The sequence below is a fragment of the Bombina bombina genome, chromosome 12, assembly GCF_027579735.1.
Source record: "Bombina bombina isolate aBomBom1 chromosome 12, aBomBom1.pri, whole genome shotgun sequence".
NCBI classification, from domain to species: Eukaryota; Metazoa; Chordata; class Amphibia; order Anura; family Bombinatoridae; genus Bombina; species Bombina bombina.
In genome coordinates, this window is record NC_069510.1 from 99,241,369 (window position 1) to 99,265,404 (window position 24,036).

Here is a 24,036-nt window from a genome sequence, read left to right on the forward strand (position 1 = left end):
CTGCGACCGAAATTTCAGTGAATCCCTACTTAAAACAATATTAAATATAAATATACTGTATTATTCTTTATTTAGTTTTTGTGTAACAGAATCAGATTTAACATTTTCTTTTTTACCAATTATCCAAATAAAGTATAGTCCTAGAAAACTATTATTATATACAAAACAGTAAGTCAAGTAATAAACTTAAATAAACTAGGCAAGCATCAAATTTGAAATATGCTACACAACAATTTTACCGAAAATAACGGGCAAAAAACCCAGAAATAACCAAAAATTGCATTTTTGGAGGCCAAAATTTTGGTGCATCCCTATTTTAAAGGGTCATTATAGCCAAAAAATGACCTGCTTTAATCCGTTAGAGCATGCAATTTAAGACTATCCACGAAAGACTGCAGTGTGTTTGACCCCACAAAGGGGTTTAAACGCACAGTAAAAATACGGCTCTGGATTCAAAGAGCACTGCTGATCTTTAGTGAAAAACTAGTCACATGACTCATTGGATTGGATCAGCAGCTTTTCCCGCTCAGGCGCAGCTGTGAGTCCCAAGTGATATTTCTACTGTGTGTTTAAAGGGACATTAAACTGCTGTGCACAAGTACAAAAGAATAGTAACAACTCACTATGTTATTGTATTTCACCCTGTTCCTGCAGCTCTTTTCAAATCGGTTTTCCTGTTTTAATAGCTTAAAGGGACAGTCTACTCAAAACTAAACTTTCATGATTCAGATAGGGCATGCAATTTTAAACAACTTTCCAATTTACTTTTATCATCAAATTTGCTTTGTTCCCTTGGTGGTATTTTTGAAAAGTTAAACCTAGCTAGTCTCAAACTGATTTCTAAACAGTTGAAAACCGCCTCCTAGCTCAGAGCATTTTGAAAGTTTTTCACAGTTGGACTGTGCTAGTTCACATGTGTCATATAGATAACATTGTGCTCACTCCCGTGAAGTTATTTGGGAGTCTTCACTGATTGACTACACTGCATGTCTGTCAAAGGCACTTAGATAAGGAGGCTGTCTGCAAAGGCTTAGATACAAGGTAATCAGAGGTAAAAAGTATATTAATATAACTGTGTTGGTTATGCAAAAACGGGGAATGGGTAATAAAAGAATTATCTATCTTTTCAAATAAGAACAATTTTGGTGTAGACTGTCCCTTTAAAGGTGCCAGATACTGAAGCTCCGCCTCTTTGTACTGGGCGCCGCCATCTTGGAGCTGAGGTATTCTCTCAGCCTGTGACAGCAGTGTGCGTTTACAAATCAATAAGGTTGTCAACTTTTTGACAACTATATAATGTGCTTCAGGTTAGTGAGCATGATACTAAGCTGGAACTGTATATTTTTGCAGTGGTTGTGTTGCTCTATATTAGTGCTCAGTGCTTTTTAAAATATATTTTGTGTAACTGTAAAAATGTAAAGCTTGCATGATGTATAATGTACACTAACTCCAAGCAAATGATAGCGGAAAAAAATATTACTAAATATTACTGATCTGTGAGTGGGCACTGCTTCTGTCACAGGCTGTGAGAATACCTGAGCTCCAAGATGGCGGTGCCCAGTATGAAGAGGCGGAGTTTCAGTATCTGGCATTTCTAAGCTCTTAAACTGGAAAACTGATTTGAAAAGAGCTGCAGGAACAGGATTTAAATGCAATAACATAATGGGTAGTTACTATTTTTTATAGTTAATGTCCCTTTAACCCCTTTGCGGGAGTTAAACACATAGTAGTATGGGGTTGATGGTCTAACCATTTAGATCATGTCATTTTGTGACTATAATGGTCCTTTAAGAAACGCTTGAAACTTTTGAAAGCTAGAGGAAAGTCTTACTGAGCGAGGTAAAGAGTTCCATATAGTAGGTGCAGTTCTGGAAAAGTCTTGCAGATGGGAGTGTGAGGAAGTACTGAGAGATGTGGTAAAGAAGTACATGTTGGGCCGAGCCCAGTGGGTGGGTAGGGGAGTATTTGCGACAAGAGCAGTGGTATAGTAGAGCGAAGTGTTAGTGAGGGCTGTGTATGTTAGGGCCAGGATTTTTCATCTTTTTCTTGAGGCTAAGGAAATCCAGCTTAGTTACTGACATAGAGGTGAAGAAGATGTGGAACGATGTGTATGGAAGATAAGTCTGGCGGAGGTGTTCATGATGGATTGCTGTGGGGATAGACGGTGGCTTGGAGGACAGGAGAGGATAGAGTCGCAGTATTCAAGGTGGGAAATAAGGGAATTAATTCAAATCTTAGATGTCCCGTGAAAGAAAGTGAGAAATTGTGTATTTATTTTTAAGGTGAGAACATCAGAAGTTAGAAAGTACCCTTAAAGGAACCGTATACCCTCAATTTTTCTCCCCTTTGATTTGTTTCCTATGGTCCATTTTACCTGCAGTAGTGTTTTAAATTGTTTACAAATAGCTTCTTTTACTTCTGCATTTTAAATAGCTGATTTTGCTTTATGGAGCGAAGTGTCCCTTTCCAGCAAACTCAATTATTTTCAGTAGGAGACATCTCGGCACTGGCAAGGCCTGCCCCCTTTTTTTTTTTTTTTGCGATAATTCTACCAGGGCAGCCCCTGTAAAGGTCGGTGAGAAAAACCACGTCTGATCTGGCGACGTTTAGATTATCAGGCCCTAAGTATTGGGCTTTGGTATACAAACAGAAATAATATAAAGAAGCATGTGTGTGTACAGAAAGTGCTAAAAAAAAAGGGGTTCTGATTTCCCTGCAAGTTCAACCCATTTTGATGGGTTGTGGCTTCAAAGAACGAAACCAGCTATTTCAAATACAAAAGTAAACAAAGGAGCAAGGTCTCATACATTGTATACTCTGCAACTGATATAACTAGTAATTGGAAACAAATCAAAGTAAAAACTATTTTACAGTACACTGTTATTTTAATAAGAGAAGCAAAAGACCGACCTGACTAAAATGGGGGAAATTGAAGCTCAGTTTTGGAGATGTTGTGCTGTAGGTAGTGAGAGGCCATCCAGGGTGAGATGCTAGAAAAGCAATTGTTGACATGAGTGAGCAAAGAAGAGGATATGATTGGGATGGAGATCTAGACTTTGGTGTCATCGGCATAGAGATGATCCTGAAGCCAACAGGAGCTTATTAAGGAACCTAGAGAAGATATGTTGAATGAAAAGAGGCCTAAAACTGAGCCTTGAGGCACTCAGTGAAGAGAAGTTAAAGGGAGGGGTGGATCTGTCAGAAACTTATGCACTGACGGTAAAGTTAGGGAAGTAGGTACCAAACCACAGTACTCCTGTGTCACAAATGCCCATGGATTAGTGGGTTTAGAGCATTAGATGATGGTCATCTGTATAAAAGGCTGCAGCTAAATCTAGAAGGGTTATCAGGGATCAGAGGGGGGGACTTTAGCCGTAACAAGTGAAGTTGACAAATATTTACTTGATACTGCAGATGTCACCCTCTAACTGATGCAGATGTTGCTGTTATTGGGCAGAAATACCCGAGGGGGTAAAACCATGACAATCTGTTTATTTCTTTTCCTGCAGTTTTTGTAGTGCATTTTGGGTTGTTTATTTACTACCCCCATTTGATATTTATCCAATAAAAGTTAAGGTCTAATTTTACGGGGGATGTGCACTAAAGATTATTTCCTCCTTTTTATCTTTTTTCTTTTTTGTTCGCATACTTTTGAAAGGTGGTAGCACCAGGCTAGTGACTGATTCACTTGCCTGACCTTAAATTATATTACCCAGTGCCATCTAGAATATTCCCTAATCTGATTTAGGTTGGCACGGCTATTCATTAGTTTATCTCAATGGTGCTCAGAAGACGGGCAGCAACCCCCAGCCTAGGACTGGTTAACCTTTTGTGAGATCATTTGTCAAAAAAATAATTCACAGACCTTGGGTGCTAGCAGAAAGCAGCACGACTGCATGTCTTGTACCTACATTTACCCACCCTTGCAGTAGGGCTGCTTTGTCTGTTTTAAGATGACTGCAAGTGGCGTGTTTTTTTGTGCTTTACAGAAGGAAATATCTATTTACAGCATACACTAACTGTATAGGTTATGACATCAGTCTATCTGGGCCAATACCGGGATACACACTGTTTTAATGTCCTTCCTTGTCATATTTATACATAGGATAAAGTAATCTATATTGTACAGAGCACAGAAACAGGCACACATTGCCAGCCTGTTCTTTGCTTGGATATTTATTTCTCAGATTGTTCTAGGCCACTGGTTTTCAAACCTGTTCTCAGGCCTCCTCGAGAGGCCAGATTTTCAGGATTACTTTGGGTGAAAGCAGGTAAACTATAACCATGTTTACAAATCGGCTGATTATTTCACCTGTGCTCTAGTTCAGATCCTCAAAATCTGGGCTGTTAGGGAGGTCTGAGGGCAGGTTTGAAAACCAGGGTTCTAGGCTAACCACATCGTACTTTATTTCTTTTATTTTATTTGACACACCGCGCCTGGTAATCTGTCCCTCTCTTTGCTACCCTGTATTGTAATCTCAGTTTTGAAATCATGCATGTGAGATGACCTATCTGGTGTAAGGATGGCTCTCTGGTCAGCTGGGGGACACTAGTGACTGAGGCAGGCTTGAGTGGCCTTGGACAAGCATTTGTACATGAGGTGACAATGTGTATTTGTTTTCAGCCTCCTCCTGCCAAGTATGGGGGAAGACACACAGTGGCCATGATCCCTGGAGATGGGATCGGTCCCGAGTTAATGCTTCACGTGAAGGAGATTTTCAGGTAGGTTGGGGGAGAACCAGTCTCGCCCCTCAGTAGCTGACCACAGACTGACATTGTGCTCTCACTTTTGCAGACATGCCTGTGTACCTGTGGACTTTGAGGTTGTACATGTGAACTCTAGCTCTGTGGGTGAAGATGATATTCAGAACGCCATTACCGCTATCCGTAGGAACAGGGTGGCGCTAAAAGGTTTACCAGTTCCCTCTCCCGTCGGATGCTTCTGCCTCCCCAGTGCAATCTGTGTATAACTCTCTTTTCTTCGTTGTGCTTTCTAGGTAACATTGAGACCAACCATAACATGCCCCCGTCGCACATTTCACGTAATAACATGCTCCGGTGAGTGCGTTTTCTGTTGCCCATTATAAATATGCAAAATAGCACGTTTGTGGCAATGATTGTGCCTACACATTGCTTAGTTGCAGACTCACATGTGTTTCGTAGAGGCGCAAACAAACCCGCCCTATTGCCCGTCCCTTTTCTTGTCATGGAGCAACATACAGATAAGTGTGAGCGCTCGTGCTTGATTTCCCAACAAGGCCAAAGCTCTAAATTTCCATTGTTCCATTTATTTTTACATTATAGTCTTTGTCTCATATCCCCATTGTCCTTTCCGCTCTCATTATCTCTCTTTATTTCTCAAACTGTATATTCCCCTTCCTGTCCCCCATTTCACAGCCCCATTCCTTCCTTTACTCTATGTTCTGCTACACTTTTTTTTACTATGTTTACTATTTGCCTATTCAGTGATCCTATTAAAGCGATATTGAGCCCAAATATTTTCTTTCATTATTCAGATTGAGCATGCAATTTTAAGCATCTTTCTAATATACTCCTACTATCAATTTTTCTTCGTTCTCTTGGTATCTTTTTTTTTTTTTTTTTTTTTTTTGTAAAAGCAGGAATGTAAGTTTACGAGCCGGACAATTATTGGTTGAGAACCTGGGTAGCACTTGCTGATTGGTGGCTAAATGTACCCATCAGCAAGCGCTATCCAGGGTGCTGAACCGAAAATGGGTTGGCTAGTAAGCTTACATGCCTGCTTTTTCAAATAAAGATACCAAGAGAACGAAGAAAAATTGATAATAGGAGAAAATTAGAAAGTTGCTTAAAGGGACAGTCTACACCAACATTTTTCTTATTTAAAAAGATAGATAATCCCTTTATTACCCATTCCCCATTTTTGCATAACCAACACAGTTATATTAATATACTTTTTACCTCTGTGATTACCTTGTATCTAAGCCTTAGCAGACAGCCTCCTTATCTAAGTGCCTTTGACAGACATGCAGTGAAGACTCCTAAATAACTTCATGGGAGTGAGCACAATGTATCTATATGACACATGTGGACTAGCACTGTCTAACTGTGAAAAACTTTCAAAATGCTCTGAGCTAAGAGACGGTTTTCAACGGTTTAGAAATCAGTTTGAGCCTAGCTAGGTTTAGCTTTTCAAAAATACCACCAAGGGAACAAAGCAAATTTGATGATAAAAGTAAATTAGAAAGTTGTTTAAAATTGCACGCCCTATCTGAATCATGAAAGTTTAGTTTCGACTTTACTGTCCCTTTAAAATCGCATGCTGTATCTGAATCATGAAAGACAAAATTTGACTTCAGTATCCCTTTAAAGCTCTGTGTATTTTCATTGACACTGCAACCTTTATTGTAAGCGTTCTATCCTTTTCCTGACAACCACTGTAGACATTGTTGTGCTTATTTGCGCTACTGGTCAAATGTAACCTGTCAATATTCCTCCCCAACACCAGTCTAGACATTAATGGGTGTAATGGCTCTGCCAGACTATTTTTCTTATCTGTCCACGTGCTGATATCCAGTCTATACATTTTTTTTTTTTATTGTATATTGACACTACAGACCTATTGTAACCTGTCTATCCTTGTCTTCAGCACCAGTCTAGACCTTTATGCCAACGTCATCCACTGTCAGAGCCTGCCTGGAGTGCAGACCCGTCACAAGGACATTGACATCTTGATAGTGCGAGAGAACACGGAGGGGGAATACAGTAGCCTTGAGCATGAGGTCAGGAAGTTGAAAAGCTTTGGGCTTCTAAAATAGATATTTATGGACCTTTTGTGAAGTGATTATTTACTCCACTCTCTTTGCCTTTCAGAGTGTGTCTGGGGTAGTGGAGAGCCTTAAAATAATCACTCGGATCAACTCCCTGCGCATTGCAGAGTATGCGTTTAAGCTGGCCCGGGAGAATGGCCGTAAGAAGATCACAGCCGTGCACAAGGCTAACATTATGTACGTCACATCAGGGTGGCTGGGGCACACAAGTAGCTGAGATCTCATTTATTTACCTGTCTGTGTAGGAAGCTGGGAGATGGACTCTTCCTCCAGTGCTGTAATGAGGTGGCTGCTGGGTACCCGGACATCACATTTGAGAGCATGATCGTTGATAACACGACAATGCAGGTATAGCCCACTCTGCTGTAGGGATGTATAGTATTGATTGTGTGACCCTTATCTTGTGTCTAACAAAGCTCCTGCTGTTTTCAGCTTGTGTCCTACCCTCAGCAGTTTGACGTCATGGTGATGCCTAATCTTTACGGAAACATTGTGAACAACGTCTGCGCCGGACTCGTTGGGGGACCAGGTCTTGTGCCGGGAGCAAACTACGGCAACGTCTACGCAGTTTTTGAAACAGTAAGATGTTATGACCCTGTGTGGTTAACTCTTTGGCTTGAGCAGGAAGGCGCAATGCGCCAAGGATGGTGCTCTATGTGGTTCTCGTATGCCTACATTATGCAACTTGTTTTAGATACTCAGCATCTTTTGAGGCTGCATTAATGACGAGACTGTGCAGTTTACAGACATTATTTTTACAATTGTAAAATACAAAAGGTTGTGAATACTTAACATTGAGAACAAAATCTCATGCTTCAAAGGGTTCATTTTGCTGCTAGAACTGTAAAACCAAAAGTGTCAGCAAATTTTCCTCCGTTTCAAAATGGCTGATTATATTCCCTTATCCATGTGGATGTGTTAAATAATAATTTCTCAGTGTTTAGGTTACTTTACCTAAAGGCAGTTTAAACAGACATTCTATGTTCCATTGCAAACTTATTACAGCATTTTATTGCTGCACCAATGTTCCTTTGTAAGTCGTTGTTGTTGTTTTTTTTTTTTTTTTTTTTTTCATTTTATTAAACGAAAAGATAAACAAAAATACATTACAAATCTGATATTATGCAATGTATGCCAAATACAAAATTATCATCTATAAATATTTTATTAATAACATTATACTATTAAAAGAAAGAGAGAGAGAAAAAGAAAACAAAAAATTAATTAAAAAAAAAAAACCCAGTAGATCAAAAAGTTGGTGTAAGTATCAAGTAGTTATCTATCTATTACTCCATAACTTGAAAATATTCTTTCTAGCTAGTATTATTGTTGTAATAATTAATTTATTTGTGTTTCTTCCATAATCTAATTTATCTAAAAAAACGTTATTCAAAATGTTTAGATCAAGCTTAAAGGGACATAATACTCATATGCTAAATCACTTGAAACTGATGCAGTATAACTATAAAAAGCTGACAGGATAATATCACCTGAGCATCTCTATGTAAAAAAGGAAGATATTTTACCTCACAATTTCCTCAGCTCAGCAGAGTAAGTTCTGTGTAAAAAGTTATACTCAACTGCTCCCAGCTGCAGGTAAAAAAATTAAAAAAAAATGAAGAAATGAACAGCAGCCAATCAGCATCAGCAGTGCTGAGGTCATGAACTTTTACTGTGATCTCATGAGATTTGACTTGACTCTCATGAGATTTCATTGTAAACTTCCTTTACCTGATTGGTGAAATAAGATGAGAGTGCACGATGCTCATCCCTTCAGATGTCCCAGGACAGACATACTAAAATGCTGCTTAGAAATCCTTTACAATGGGAGGTGGCTACTGAGGAACTTTTGAGGTAAAATATCTTTCTTTTTTACATAGAGATGTTCAGGTGATATTTTCTAGTCAGCTTTTTACAGCTATGCTGCATCACTTTCAAGTGTTTAAACATTTGGGTATTATGGCCCTTTAATGTCAAGAGTTTTTGATAAAAAGTATGAGACTTTAGACCAAAATTGATAAAATTTTTGGATAAGTCCAAATATAATGTATAAAATGGGGGTTAAATAACGAACAATGGGGCAGCAATTTAACATCCACTCTCCATTACAAACCTGTCTAGGTAATATATAATCATGATTTGTATTTCTAAATTGAGATTCTCTTCGGTCAGCGGATATAGTATTCCTCTCTTCTAACTTCAAGCTAGCACTGATTATTTGTTTAGATATTTCTATCTTTAAATTCCTCTTTCATTTATCAATAAATGTATCTAATTCCCTATCAATTAATTTGTGATATTACATTATATAAATCCGATATCTTAATTTTTCTTTTATTGGCAAGTTTACAAAACTCCTGAAAAGAAGTTATCCATAAATCAGGATGTATTCTAATAATAGATTTAATATAGTGAGTTGGTTAATAATAATGAAACTCTTGAGAGAGGGGAATATCATAAATTGAAGCAATCTCTTCAAATGATTTGATTTTTCTAGATCTACTCTCCAAAAATTGATAAATATATTTCCATCCTTTATTACTCCATATATTAAAAGTATATTGATATCCTACTAAAGTGGTAAATAGCCAGAATACGTGTAATTATTTCCTCTATACCAAGCATAAAGAATGTCATGAAAGATGAAGCTAGGTTTTAATATTTGTGGTAAATCTTTAGGTTTGCTATGTAGCATATAGCTCAAAGCAAAATTCCCGATCCTCTCCTGATCTAGTTCAAATGTGTTGTTTTTTTTCGTAGTAGCCCAATCTAGGCTATATTTCATAAGTGTGGCTATGTTGTAATATTCCAAATTTGGTAAAGCCATTCCCCCATTTATTTATGGCAAATATAAAAAAAAATTAAACTAATTCTGGCTTTCTTATTCTTCCATAAAAAAAGATCTTAAGGCTCTTACAATTTGGAATAAGTCCAGTCTGTTGATCTTTAATGGATTTTAAAGTAAGGTATATAATATGCCTGGGAATATAATCATTTTTATAAGGTGATCTTACCATGTAGAGATAGTGACAAGTTCACCCAAGTTTTTAATCTTTCCTTCATTTTTGTAATCGCTGATTTCACATTTAATTTATAAATATTTTTTAAATTTTTTGATCAATCTTACTGCCTAGATATTCCATAGGTATGGATAAATCCTGAAAGGGAAGAACAAGATCTTTAGAGGATTTTAATAGCCAAAGCATTTGTGATTTTGTCAAGTTAATCTTATAGTCAGATAACTAGCTGTAGCATTTATAGCATTTAAAATATTATCTAGGTGTAATTTTGGATTAGAAATAAATAATAATAATCTGCATATGCTACCAATTTCAGATAACATTTCCCAATGTCTATTCCAGGATTAACTTGATTTAAAGTGGCTAAAAAAGGTTCCAGAGCAAGATTGAATAACAAAGGGTATAGGGGATATCCCTGTCGAGTACCACGTTGTAACTGTATTGGCTCTGCAAATTGTCCATTAATTTGTACAAATGATGTAGAAAATGTATAGATTTTTTTTTTTTATAAATTTCAAAAAGACTCCCTTGAAACTAAAATTCTCTAGTGAGGTAAAGAGATGGGGCCACTCAACTCTGTTGAAGGCCTTCATTGCATCAAGAGCTAACAAGAAGGCCTCCGGCAGAATATCGTGCTCCTCTCCTCTATCATCATCATCTTTCTATGGTGTATAAGATTTTCCTTAAATTTGTAACTGAAGTTCTACCGTAAACAAAACCTCTTTGGTCCGGTGAAAGTAAATCCAGTATTATTGATTTTAATACATTTGATAGAATTATCATTAGAATTTTATAATACACATTTATTAGTGAAATAGGTCTTTAAGATTGTGGTAAAGCGGCGTCTTTATTTGGTTTTGGGATTACAATTATATTGACTAATTTAAAATGTTGGGGAGGTAAAACCCCATTTGTATAATAATCATGAAAAAGTTGGAACAGAATTGGTACTGTCATCGTTTAACCCCTACAGTGCATTACTGAGCAGAGCATGGTTGGTAAGCAGCATACACTAGTACTCGCCAGTCACTGGCCGTGTACTCTCAGAACGAACTCTGCTGTTTGCCAGATACATAAGCTTAATCACCTGTTAGCTTGAAAACATAGTTAATACTAGTGCAATAATAAAATTATTGAAAAAAACTAATCTTTTCTCCCCAATTATTAAGTCCCTTTAATGTGTGTCACTGTGGGAGGCCGTTGCACAAGACGGTTACAGGTGTGCATGGTCAGTACCTGATAACATTGGGTTGGGTTACGCTTTCCGTAATGTGCATGTTGACGTTGCGGCGTTTGTGTACCACAGTGGTAATCCTCCAGGTGCTAACTCTGCGTTCTTCTCTCTCTTCACAGGCTACCAGAAACACCGGGAAAAGCATTGCCAACAAGAACATTGCAAACCCCACTGCCATGGTACTGGCCAGCTGCATGATGTTAGATCATCTCAAGTACGAATCTTATTATATTATTGTGTATTGCATCATTTCCCTGTTACCCATCTGTGACTATCTTAAACATCTATGAATGTTAGAAACATAGTCTGTCACCCAAAGGGACGTTAAACATTAAGTACATTTCATGCATGTCCCTCTGATTGTGGGTGCTGCCATTTTATAGCCTAGGTTACACTGCAGTAATCTGAAGAAGAATTGCTGCACATGTGCAAACAGGTCGGCACTAGAATGTAGTGAAAGACTAGATAGAGGGGAGTAATTACTTCAAAATGTTTATAAAATGTATTTAGTGTTTAATGTCACTTTTTCTCTTGTTAGGTGTATCCAGTCCACATATCATCCATTACTTGTGGGATATTCTCCTTCCCAACAGGAAGTTGCAAGAGGATCACCCACAGCAGAGCTGCTATATAGCTCCTCCCCTAACTGCCATACCCAGTCTTTCTCTTGCAAGCTCTCAACATAGCTGGAGGTAGTAAGAGGAAAGTGGTAAAATATAGTTAGTTTTTTCTTCAATCAAAAGTTTATTGTTTTTAAATAGTACCGGAGTTGTGCTATTCTATCTCAGGCAGCATTTAGAAGAAGAATCTGCCTGCGTTTTTGTATGATCTTAGCAGAAGTAACTAAGATCCACTGCTATTCTCACATATGTCTGAGGAGTGAGGTAACTTCAGAGGGAGAATGGCGTGCAGGGTATCCTGCAATAAGGTATGTGCAGTTAAGTTTTTCAAGGGATGGAATTTGCTAGGAAATGCTGCTGATACCGGATTAATATAAGTTAAAGCCTAAATACAGTGATTTAATAGCGACTAGTATCAGGCTTGCTATCAGAGGTATATACTCTGATTAATGTGCAATATAAAACGTTTGCTGGCATGTTTAATTGTTTTTATATATGCTTTGGTGATAAAACTTATTGGGGCCTAGTTTTTTTTCCACATGGCTGGCTTTATTTTTGCCTAGAAACAGTTTCCTGAGGCTTTACACTGTTATAGTATAAAAGTTACAGTTGGTGCAGTTAAAATTACAAACTGTGACATTCAGCTTCCCTCAGCAGTCCCCTGCATGCTATAGGACATCTCTGAAGGGCTCAAAAGGCTTCAAAAGTAGGAGCTGTGGCAGTTGTTATGACTGTTTAAAAAACATATTTTTCGTTTTGTTAATCTGTTTTTTGTATTAAGGGGTTAATCATCCATTTGCAAGTGGGTGCAATGCTCTGCTAACTTGTTACATACACTGTAAAAATTTCGTTAGTTTAACTGCCTTTTTTCACTGTTATTTCAAATTTTGGCAAAATTTGTTTCTCTTAAAGGCACAGTAACGATTTTTTATATTGCTTGTTAACTTGATTTAAAGTGTTTTCCAAGCTTGCTAGTCTCATTGCTAGTCTGTATAAACATGTCTGACATAGAGGAAACTCCTTGTTCATTATGTTTAAAAGCCATGGTGGAACCCCATAGGAGAATGTGTACTAAATGTATTGATTTCACTTTAAACAATAAAGATCAGCTGTTATCTTTAAAAGAATTATCACCAGAGGATTCTGACGAGGGGGAAGTTATACCGACTAACTCTCCCCACGTGTCGGACCCTTTGACTCCCGCTCAAGGGACTCACGCTAAAATGGCGCCAAGTACATCAAAGACGCCCATAGCGATTACTTTGCAGGATATTGCGGCAATCATGGATAATACCCTGTCAGGGGTATTAGCCAGTCTGCCTGAATTCAGAGGAAAGCGCGATAGCTCTGGGGTTAGACGTAATACAGAGCGCGCAGATGTTTTAAGGCCCATGTCTGATATTGCGTCACAATACGCAGAAGCTGAGGAAGAGCTTCAGTCTGTGGGTGACGTCTCTGACTTGGGGAAACTACTTTTAAATTTAAGATTGAAAACCTCCGGGTGTTGCTTGGAGAGGTTTTAGCTGCTATGAATGACTGTGACACAATTGCAGTGCCAGAGAAATTGTGTAGACTGGATAAATACTACACGGTGCCGGTGTGTACGGACGTTTTTTCCAATACCTAAAAGGTTTACAGAAAGTATTACTAAGGAGTGGGACAGACCCGGTGTGCCGTTTTTCCCCCCCTCCTATTTTTAGAAAAATGTTTCCAATAGACGCCACCACACGGGACTTATGGCAGACGGTCCCTAAGGTGGAGGGAGCAGTTTCTACTTTAGCAAAGCGTACCACTATCCCTGTCGAGGACAGTTGTGCTTTTTCAGATCCAATGGATAAAAAATTAGAAGGTTACCTTAAGAAAATGTTTATTCAACAAGGTTTTATCCTGCAGCCCCTTGCATGCATTGCTCCTGTCACTGCTGCTGCGGCGTTCTGGTTTGAGTCTCTGGAAGAGGCCTTTCAGACAGCTACTCCATTGACTGAAATACTTCTTAAGCTTAGAACACTTAAGCTAGCTAATTCTTTTGTTTCTGATGCCATTGTTCATTTGACTAAACTAACGGCTAAGAATTCTGAATTCGCCATCCAGGCGGGTAGGGCGCTATGGCTTAAATCTTGGTCAGCTGACGTGACTTCAAAGTCTAAATTACTTAACATTCCCTTCAAGGGGCAGACCCTATTCGGGCCTGGTTTGAGGGAAATTATTGCTGACATTACTGGAGGTAAGGGTCATACCCTTCCTCAGGACAGGGCCAAATCAAGGGCCAAACAGTCTAATTTTCGTGCCTTTCGAAACTTCAAGGCAGGTGCAGCATCAACTTCCTCTGCTACAAAACAAGAGGGAACTTTTGCGCAATCCAAGCCGGCCTGGAAATCTAACCAGGCCTGGAGCAAAGGCAAGCAGGCCAGAAAGCCTGCTGCTGCCTCTAAGACAGCATGAAGGAACGGCCCCCTATCCGGCAACGGATCTAGTAGGGGGCAGACTTTCTCTCTTCGCCCAGGCGTGGGCAAGAGATGTTCAGGATCCCTGGGCGTTGGAGATCATATCTCAGGGATATCTTCTGGACTTCAAAGCTTCCCCCCCCCACAAGGGAGATTTCACCTTTCGAGATTATCTGTAAACCAGATAAAGAAAGAGGCATTCTTACGCTGTTTGCAAGACCTCCTAATAATGGGAGTGATCCATCCAGTTCCACAGATGGAACAAGGACAGGGATTTTATTCAAATCTGTTTGTGGTTCCCAAAAAAGAGGGAACCTTCAGACCAATTTTTGATCTAAAGATCTTAAACAAATTCCTCAGTTTCATCGTTCAAAATGGAAACTATTCGGACAATCCTACCTATGATCCAGGAGGGTCAGTACATGACCACAGTGGATTTGAAGGATGCTTACCTTCACATACCACAAAGATCATCATCGGTTCCTAAGGTTTGCCTTTCTAGACAGGCATTACCAGTTTGTGGCTCTTCCCTTCGGGTTAGCTACAGCCCCAAGAATTTTTACAAAGGTTCTGGGGTCTCTTCTGGCGGTCCTAAGACCACGGGGCATAGCAGTGGCCCCTTATCTAGACGACATCCTGATACAGGCGTCAAACTTCCAAATTGCCAAATCTCATACGGACATAGTGTTGGCATTTCTGAGGTCGCATGGGTAGAAAGTGAACGAGGGAAAGAGTTCTCTATCACCCCTCACAAGGGTTTCCTTCCTAGGAACTCTGATAGATTCTGTAGAAATGAAAATTTACCTGACTGAGTCCAGGTTATCAAAGCTTCTAAATTCCTGCTGTGTTCTTCACTACATTCCGGGCCCTTCGCTGGCTCAGTGCATGGAAGTGATCGGCTTAATGGTAGCGGCGATGGACAAAGTGCCATTTGCGCGCCTACATCTCAGACCGCTGCAATTATGCATGCTCAGTCAGTGGAATGGGGATTACACAGATTTGTCCCCTCTGCTAAATCTAGATCAAGAGACCAGAGATTCTCTTCTCTGGTGGCTATCTCGGGTCCATCTGTCCAAAGGTATGACCTTTCGCAGGCCAGATTGGACAATTGTAACAACAGATGCCAGCCTTCTAGGTTGGGGTGCAGTCTGGAATTCCCTGAAGGCTCAGGGATCGTGGACTCAGGAGGAGAAACTCCTCCCAATAAATATTCTGGAGTTAAGAGCAATATTCAATGCACTTCTAGCTTGGCCTCAGTTAGCAACCCTGAGGTTCATCAGATTTCAGTCGGACAACATCACGACTGTGGCTTACATCAACCATCAAGGGGGGACCAGGAGCTCCCTAGCGATGTTAGAAGTCTCCAAGATAATTCGCTGGGCAGAGACTCACTCTTGCCATCTATCAGCGATCCATATCCCAGGTGTAGAGAACTGGGAGGCGGATTTTCTAAGTCGTCAGGCTTTTCATCCGGGGGAGTTGGAACTCCATCCGTAGGTGTTTGCTCAATTGGTTCATTGTTGGGGCACACCAGAATTAGATCTCATGGCGTCTCGCCAGAACACCAAGCTTCCTTGTTACGGATCCAGGTCCAGGGACCCAGAAGCGACGCTGATAGATGCTCTAGCAGCACCGTGGTTCTTCAACCTGGATTATGTGTTTCCACCGTTTCCTCTGCTCCCTCGACTGATTGCCAAAATCAAACAGGAGAGAGCATCGGTGATCTTGATCGCGCCTGCGTGGCCACGCAGGACCTGGTATGCAGACCTGGTGGACATGTCATCCTTTCCACCTTGGCCTCTGCCTCTGAGACAAGACCTTCTACTACAAGGTCCTTTCAATCATCCAAATCTAAGTTCTCTGAGACTGACTGCCTGGAGATTGAACGCTTGATTTTATCAAGGCGTGGCTTCTCCGAGTCAGTCATTGATACCTTAATACAGGCACGAAAGCCTGTAACCAGGAAAATCTACCATAAGATATGGCGCAAATATCTTCATTGGTGTGAATCCAAGAATTACTCATGGATTCCTGTTTGTTGTTTACTCTGGACAGAGGAGAGGTCAAAAGGCTTCGGCAACCTCTTTCTTTTGGCTTCGGAGCGTAATACGCTTAGCCTATGAGACTGCTGGACAGCAGCCCCCTGAAAGGATTACAGCTCATTCTACTAGAGCTGTGGCTTCCACCTGGGCCTTTAAAAATGAGGCTTCTGTTGAACAGATTTGCAAAGCGGCGACTTGGTCTTCGCTTCATACCTTTTCAAAATTTTACAAATTTGATACTTTTGCTTCTTCGGAGGCTATTTTTGGGAGAAAGGTTCTACAGGCAGTGGTCCCTTCCATTTAAGTACCTGCCTTGTCCCTCCCTTCATCCGTGTACTTTAGCTTTGGTATTGGTATCCCACAAGTAATGGATGATCCGTGGACTGGATACACCTAACAAGAGAAAACATAATTTATGCTTACCTGATAAATGTATTTCTCTTGTGGTGTATCCAGTCCACGGCCCGCCCTGTCCTTTTAAGGCAGGTCTAAATTTTATACTACAGTCACCACTGCACCCTATGGTTTCTCCTTTCTCGGCTAGTTTCGGTCGAATGACTGGATATGGCAGTTAGGGGAGGAGCTATATAGCAGCTCTGCTGTGGGTGATCCTCTTGCAACTTCCTGTTGGGAAGGAGAATATTGCACAAGTAATGGATGATCCGTGCACTGGATACACCACAAGAGAAATAAATTTATCAGGTAAGCATAAATTATGTTTCTCCAACATAGGTGTGTCCGGTCCACGGCGTCATCCTTACTTGTGGGATATTCTCTTCCCCAACAGGAAATGGCAAAGAGCCCAGCAAAGCTGGTCACATGATCCCTCCTAGGCTCCGCCTACCCCAGTCATTCTCTTTGCCGTTGCACAGGCAACATCTCCACGGAGATGGTTAAGAGTTTTTTGGTGTTTAAATGTAGTTTTATTCTTCAATCAAGAGTTTGTTATTTTAAAATAGTGCTGGTATGTACTATTTACTCTGAAACAGAAAATAGATGAAGATTTCTGTTTGTAAGAGGAAGATGATTTTAGCAACCGTTACTAAAATCGATGGCTGTTTCCACACAGGACTGTTGAGATGAAGTAACTTCAGTTGGGGGAAACAGTGGGCAGACTTTGCTGCTTGAGGTATGACACATTTCTAACAAGACTTGGTAATGCTTGAAGCTGTCATTTTCCCTATGGGAACCGGTAAGCCATTTTCTTAGTTTAGTATAAGAATAAAGGGCTTCACAAGGGCTTTAAAGACTGGTAGACATTTTTCTGGGCTAAAACGATTACTCTATAAGTATATTTAGTGGATTATATCTATAAATAGTTCTTATAATCTTGGGGATGTATTAAAAAAACGGCAGGCACTGTATTGGACACCTTTTTCACTGGGGGCCTTTTCTAGTCATAGGCAGAGCCTCATTTTCGCGCCACTAATGCGCAGTTGTTTTTGGAAAGCAAGGCATGCAGATGCATGTGTGAGGAGCTCAGAACCACTGAAAGAGCTTATTGAAGGCGTCATTTGGTATCGTATTCCCCTCTGGGTTTGGTTGGGTCTCAGCAAAGCAGATACCAGGGACTGTATAGGGGTTAAATGTAAAAATGGCTCCGGTTCCGTTATTTTAAGAGTTAAAGCTTTCAAATTTGGTGTGCAATACTTTTAAGGCTTTAAGACACTGTGGTGAAGTTTTGGTGAATTTTGAACAATTCCTTCATACTTTTTCACATATTCAGTAATAAAGTGTGTTCAGTTTAAAATTTAAAGTGACAGTAACGGTTTTATTTTAAAACGTTTTTTGTGCTTTGTTATCAAGTTTATGCCTATTAACATGTCTGAACCATCAGATAGACGATGTTCTGTATGTTTGAAAGCCAAGGTTCCTCCCCATTTAAATATATGTGATGAATGTGACATAGTGTCCAAACAAAGTAGGGACAATGATGCCACTGATAATGATGTTGCCCAAGATGATTCCTCAAGTGAGGGGAGTAAGCATGGTACTGCATCATCCCCTTCTGTGTCTACACCAGTCTTGCCCACTCAGGAGGTCCCTAGTACATCTAGTGCGCCAATCCTTCTTACTATGCAACAATTAACGGCTGTAATGGATAATTCTATTAAAAACATTTTGTCCAAAATGCCCACTTATCAGCGAAAGCGTGATTGCTCTGTTTTAGATACTGAAGAGCATGAGGACGCTGATGATAATGGTTCTGACATGCCCTTACACCAATCTGAAGGGGCCAGGGAGGTTTTGTCTGAGGGAGAAATTTCAGATTCAGGAAAAATTTCTCAACAAGCTGAACCTGATGTTATTACATTTAAATTTAAATTAGAACATCTCCGCGCTCTGCTTAAGGAGGTGTTATCTACTCTGGATGATTGTGACAATTTGGTCATTCCAGAGAAATTATGTAAGATGGACAAGTTCCTAGAGGTCCCGGTGCCCCCCGATGCTTTTCCTATACCCAAGCGGGTGGCGGACATTGTAAATAAGGAATGGGAAAGGCCCGGCATACCTTTTTGTTCCTCCCCCTATATTTAAGAAATTATTTCCTATGGTCGACCCCAGAAAGGACTTATGGCAGACAGTCCCCAAGGTCGAGGGGGCGGTTTCTACTCTAAACAAACGCACTACTATCCCTATAGAAGATAGTTGTGCTTTCAAAGATCCTATGGATAAAAAATTAGAGGGTTTGCTTAAAAAGATGTTTGTTCAGCAAGGTTACCTTCTACAACCAATTTCATGCATTGTTCCTGTCACTACAGCAGCGTGTTTCTGGTTCGAAGAACTAGAAAAGTCGCTCAATAAAGAATCTTCGTATGAGGAGGTTATGGACAGAGTTCAAGCACTTAAATTGGCTAACTCTTTTATCTTAGACGCCACTTTGCAATTAGCTGGATTAGCGGCGAAAAATTCAGGTTTTGCTATTGTGGCGCGCAGAGCGCTTTGGCTAAAGTCTTGGTCAGCGGATGTGTCCTCCAAGAACAAATTGCTTAACATCCCTTTCAAGGGTAAAACGCTGTTTGGCCCTGACTTGAAAGAGATTATTTCAGACATCACTGGGGGAAAGGGCCACGCCCTTCCTCAGGATAGGTCTTTTAAGGCTAAAAATAAGCCAAATTTTCGTCCCTTTCGCAGAAACGGACCAGCCTCAAATTCTACATCCTCTAAGCAAGAGGGTAATACTTCTCAAACCAAACCAGCCTGGAGGCCGATGCAAGGCTGGAACAAGGGTAAGCAGGCCAAGAAACCTGCCACTGCTACTAAAACAGCATGAAGTGTTGGCCCCCGATCCGGGACCGGATCTGGTGGGGGGCAGACTCTCTCTCTTTGCTCAGGCTTGGGCAAGAGATGTTCAGGATCCTTGGGCGCTAGAAATAGTTTCTCAAGGTTATCTCCTGGAATTCAAGGAACTACCCCCAAGGGGAAGGTTCCACAGGTCTCAATTGTCTTCAAACCAAATAAAAAGACAGGCATTCTTACATTGTGTAGAAGACCTGTTAAGAATGGGAGTGATTCATCCTGTTCCATTAGGAGAACAAGGGATGGGGTTTTACTCCAATCTGTTCATAGTTCCCAAAAAAGAGGGAACATTCAGACCAATTTTAGATCTCAAGATTCTAAACAAATTTCTCAGGGTTCCATCGTTCAAAATGGAAACCATTCGAACAATTCTTCCTACCATCCAGGAAGGTCAATTCATGACCACGGTGGATTTAAAGGATGCATATCTACATATTCCTATCCACAAGGAACATCATCGGTTCCTAAGGTTCGCCTTTCTGGACAAGCATTACCAGTTTGTGGCACTTCCATTCGGATTAGCCACTGCTCCAAGGATTTTCACAAAGGTACTAGGGTCCCTTCTAGCGGTGCTAAGACCAAGGGGCATTGCAGTAGTACCTTACTTGGACGACATACTGATTCAAGCGTCGTCTCTGTCAAAAGCAAAGGCTCATACGGACATTGTCCTAGCCTTTCTCAGTTCTCACGGGTGGAAAGTGAACATAGAAAAAAGTTCGCTGTCCCCGTCAACAAGAGTTCCCTTCTTGGGAACAATAATAGACTCCTTAGAAATGAAGATTTTTCTGACAGAGGCCAGAAAATCAAAACTTCTAAGCTCTTGTCAAGTACTTCATTCTGTTCTTCTTCCTTCCATAGCGCAGTGCATGGAAGTAATAGGTTTGATGGTTGCGGCAATGGACATAGTTCCTTTTGCACGAATTCATCTAAGACCATTACAACTGTGCATGCTCAGACAGTGGAATGGGGATTATACAGACTTGTCCCCGACAATCCAAGTAGATCAAAGAACCAGAGATTCACTCCGTTGGTGGCTGACCCTGGACAACCTGTCACAGGGAATGAGCTTCCGCAGACCGGAGTGGGTCATTGTCACGACCGACGCCAGTCTGGTGGGCTGGGGCGCGGTCTGGGAACCCCTGAAAGCTCAGGGTCTATGGTCTCGGGAAGAATCTCTTCTCCCGATAAACATTCTGGAACTGAGAGCGATATTCAATGCTCTCAAAGCTTGGCCTCAACTAGCAAAGGCCAAATTCATAAGGTTTCAATCAGACAACATGACGACTGTTGCATATATCAACCATCAGGGGGGAACAAGGAGTTCCCTGGCGATGGAAGAAGTGACCAAAATAATTCAATGGGCGGAGAATCACTCCTGCCACTTGTCTGCAATCCACATCCCAGGAGTGGAAAATTGGGAAGCGGATTTTCTGAGTCGTCAGACATTCCATCCGGGGGAGTGGGAACTCCATCCGGAAATCTTTGCCCAAATAACTCAATTATGGGGCATTCCAGACATGGACCTGATGGCGTCTCGTCAGAACTTCAAGGTTCCTTGCTACGGGTCCAGATCCAGGGATCCCAAGGCGACTCTAGTAGATGCACTAGTAGCACCTTGGACCTTCAACCTAGCTTATGTATTCCCACCGTTTCCTCTCATTCCCAGGCTGGTAGCCAGGATCAATCAGGAGAGGGCTTCGGTGATCTTGATAGCTCCTGCGTGGCCACGCAGAACTTGGTATGCAGACCTGGTGAATATGTCATCGGCTCCACCATGGAAGCTACCTTTGAGACAGGACCTTCTTGTTCAAGGTCCATTCGAACATCCGAATCTGGCTTCACTCCAACTGACTGCTTGGAGATTGAACGCTTGATTTTATCAAAGCGTGGGTTTTCAGATTCTGTCATTGATGCTCTTATTCAGGCTAGAAAGCCTGTAACTAGGAAAATTTACCATAAAATATGGAAAAAATATATCTGTTGGTGTGAATCTAAAGGATTCCCATGGAACAAGATAAAAATTCCTAAGATTCTATCCTTTCTACAAGAGGGTTTGGAGAAAGGATTATCTGCAAGTTCTTTGAAGGGACAGATTTCTGCTTTATCTGTTTTACTTCACAAAAAGCTGGCGGCTGTGCCAGATGTTCAAGCTTTTGTTCAGGCTCTGGTTAGAATCAAGCCTGTTTACAAACCTTTGACTCCTCCTTGGAGTCTCAATTTAGTTCTTTCAGTTCTTCAAGGGGTTCCGTTTGAACCCTTACATTCCGTAGATATTAAGTTACTATCTTAGAAAGTTTTGTTTTTGGTTGCAATTTCTTCTGCTAGAAGAGTTTCAGAGTTATCTGCTCTGCAGTGTTCTCCTCCTTATCTGGTGTTCCATGCAGATAAGGTGGTTTTGCATACTAAACCTGGTTTTTTTCCGAAGGTTGTTTCTAACAAAAACATTAACCAGGAGATAGTTGTGCCTTCTTTGTGTCCAAATCCAGTTTCAAAGAAGGAACGTTTGTTACACAATTTGGATGTAGTTCGTGCTCTAAAATTCTATTTAGAGGCTACAAAGGATTTCAGACAAACATCTTCTTTGTTTGTTGTTTATTCTGGTAAAAGGAGAGGTCAAAAAGCAACTTCTACCTCTCTCTCCTTTTGGCTTAAAAGCATCATCCGATTGGCTTATGAGACTGCCGGACGGCAGCCTCCTGAAAGAATCACAGCTCACTCCACTAGGGCTGTGGCTTCCACATGGGCCTTCAAGAACGAGGCTTCTGTTGATCAGATATGTAAGGCAGCGACTTGGTCTTCACTGCACACTTTTACCAAATTTTTACAAATTTGATACTTTTGCTTCTTCTGAGGCTATTTTTGGGAGAAAGGTTTTGCAAGCCGTGGTGCCTTCCATCTAGGTGACCTGATTTTCTCCCTCCCATCATCCGTGTCCTAAAGCTTTGGTATTCGTTCCCACAAGTAAGGATGACGCCGTGGACCGGACACACCTATGTTGGAGAAAACAGAATTTATGCTTACCTGATAAATTACTTTCTCCAACGGTGTGTCCGGTCCACGGCCCGCCCTGGTTTTTTAATCAGGTCTGATGAATTATTTTCTCTAACTACAGTCACCACGGTATCATATGATTTCTCCTATGCATATTCCTCCTTTACGTCGGTCGAATGACTGGGGTAGGCGGAGCCTAGGAGGGATCATGTGACCAGCTTTGCTGGGCTCTTTGCCATTTCCTGTTGGGGAAGAGAATATCCCACAAGTAAGGATGACGCCGTGGACCGGACACACCGTTGGAGAAAGTAATTTATCAGGTAAGCATAAATTCTGTTTTTTTTTTTACTCCCCTGTGTTCAGTTAATGCATCAGTTATGCTAATTTACTTCTCCTCTTGCCAGGTTGCACAGTTACGCAGCTTCCATTCGTAAAGCTGTTCTGGGAAGCATGAACGAGCACAGGGTAAGCCATTAACCTTATTAACCCCCTATGAAAAAGCATTCTGCATGCTTATGAGGTCTCCATAAATATCTGTATTATGTCATAAAAAAGTAGCTTCTTCTGGATTAATATTCTAAGATACTTCAGGTTACTCCTGCCTTACACAGACCACCAGATACTCCAGGGCACTCATGTGACTGTCCTACACAGACCACCAGATGCTTCAGGGCGCTCCTGCCTTACACAGACCACCAGATACTTCAGGGCGCTCCTGCCTTACACAGACCACCAGATACTTCAGGGCACTCCTGTCCTACACAGACCACCAGATACTTCAGGGCACCCCTGCCTTACACAGACCACCAGATACTTCAGGGCGCCCCTGCCTTACACAGACCACCAGATACTTCAGGGCGCCCCTGCCTTACACAGACCACCAGATACTTCAGGGCGCCCCTGCCTTACACAGACCACCAGATACTTCAGGGCGCCCCTGCCTTACACAGACCACCAGATACTTCAGGGCGCCCCTGCCTTACACAGACCACCAGATACTTCAGGGCGCCCCTGCCTTACACAGACCACCAGATACTTCAGGGCACCCCTGCCTTACACAGACCACCAGATACTTCAGGGCACCCCTGCCTTACACAGACCACCAGATACTTCAGGGCACCCCTGCCTTACACAGACCACCAGATACTTCAGGGCACCCCTGCCTTACACAGACCACCAGATACTTCAGGGCGCTCCTGCCTTACACAGACAACCAGATACTTCAGGGCACTCCTGCCTTACACAGACAACCAGATACTTCAGGGCGTTCCTGCCTTACACAGACTACCAGATACTTCAGGGCGCCCCTGCCTTACACAGACCACCAGATACTTCAGGGCGCCCCTGCCTTACACAGACCACCAGATACTTCAGGGCGCCCCTGCCTTACACAGACCACCAGATACTTCAGGGCGCCCCTGCCTTACACAGACCACCAGATACTTCAGGGCGCCCCTGCCTTACACAGACCACCACATACTTCAGGGCGTTCCTGCCTTACACAGAATACCACATACTTCAGGGCGCTCCTGCCTTACACAGACTACCAGATACTTCAGGGCGCTCCTGCCTTACA

The 24,036-nt window shown here is 41.4% G+C and overlaps 1 protein-coding gene across 1 annotated transcript in view; it reads left to right on the forward strand.

The window, feature by feature from the left end:
- The window catches only part of IDH3G (isocitrate dehydrogenase (NAD(+)) 3 non-catalytic subunit gamma), a 45,558-nt gene that overhangs the window by 18,623 nt on the left and 2,899 nt on the right, over positions 1-24,036 (forward strand). The window contains exons 3-11 of the mRNA XM_053695642.1: positions 4,625-4,722; positions 4,796-4,911; positions 4,998-5,058; positions 6,629-6,761; positions 6,853-6,986; positions 7,055-7,157; positions 7,242-7,388; positions 11,183-11,277; positions 22,865-22,925. Of these exons, the coding sequence (XP_053551617.1) occupies positions 4,625-4,722; positions 4,796-4,911; positions 4,998-5,058; positions 6,629-6,761; positions 6,853-6,986; positions 7,055-7,157; positions 7,242-7,388; positions 11,183-11,277; positions 22,865-22,925 (948 nt within the window). The remainder of the gene's footprint in view (positions 1-4,624; positions 4,723-4,795; positions 4,912-4,997; positions 5,059-6,628; positions 6,762-6,852; positions 6,987-7,054; positions 7,158-7,241; positions 7,389-11,182; positions 11,278-22,864; positions 22,926-24,036) is intronic.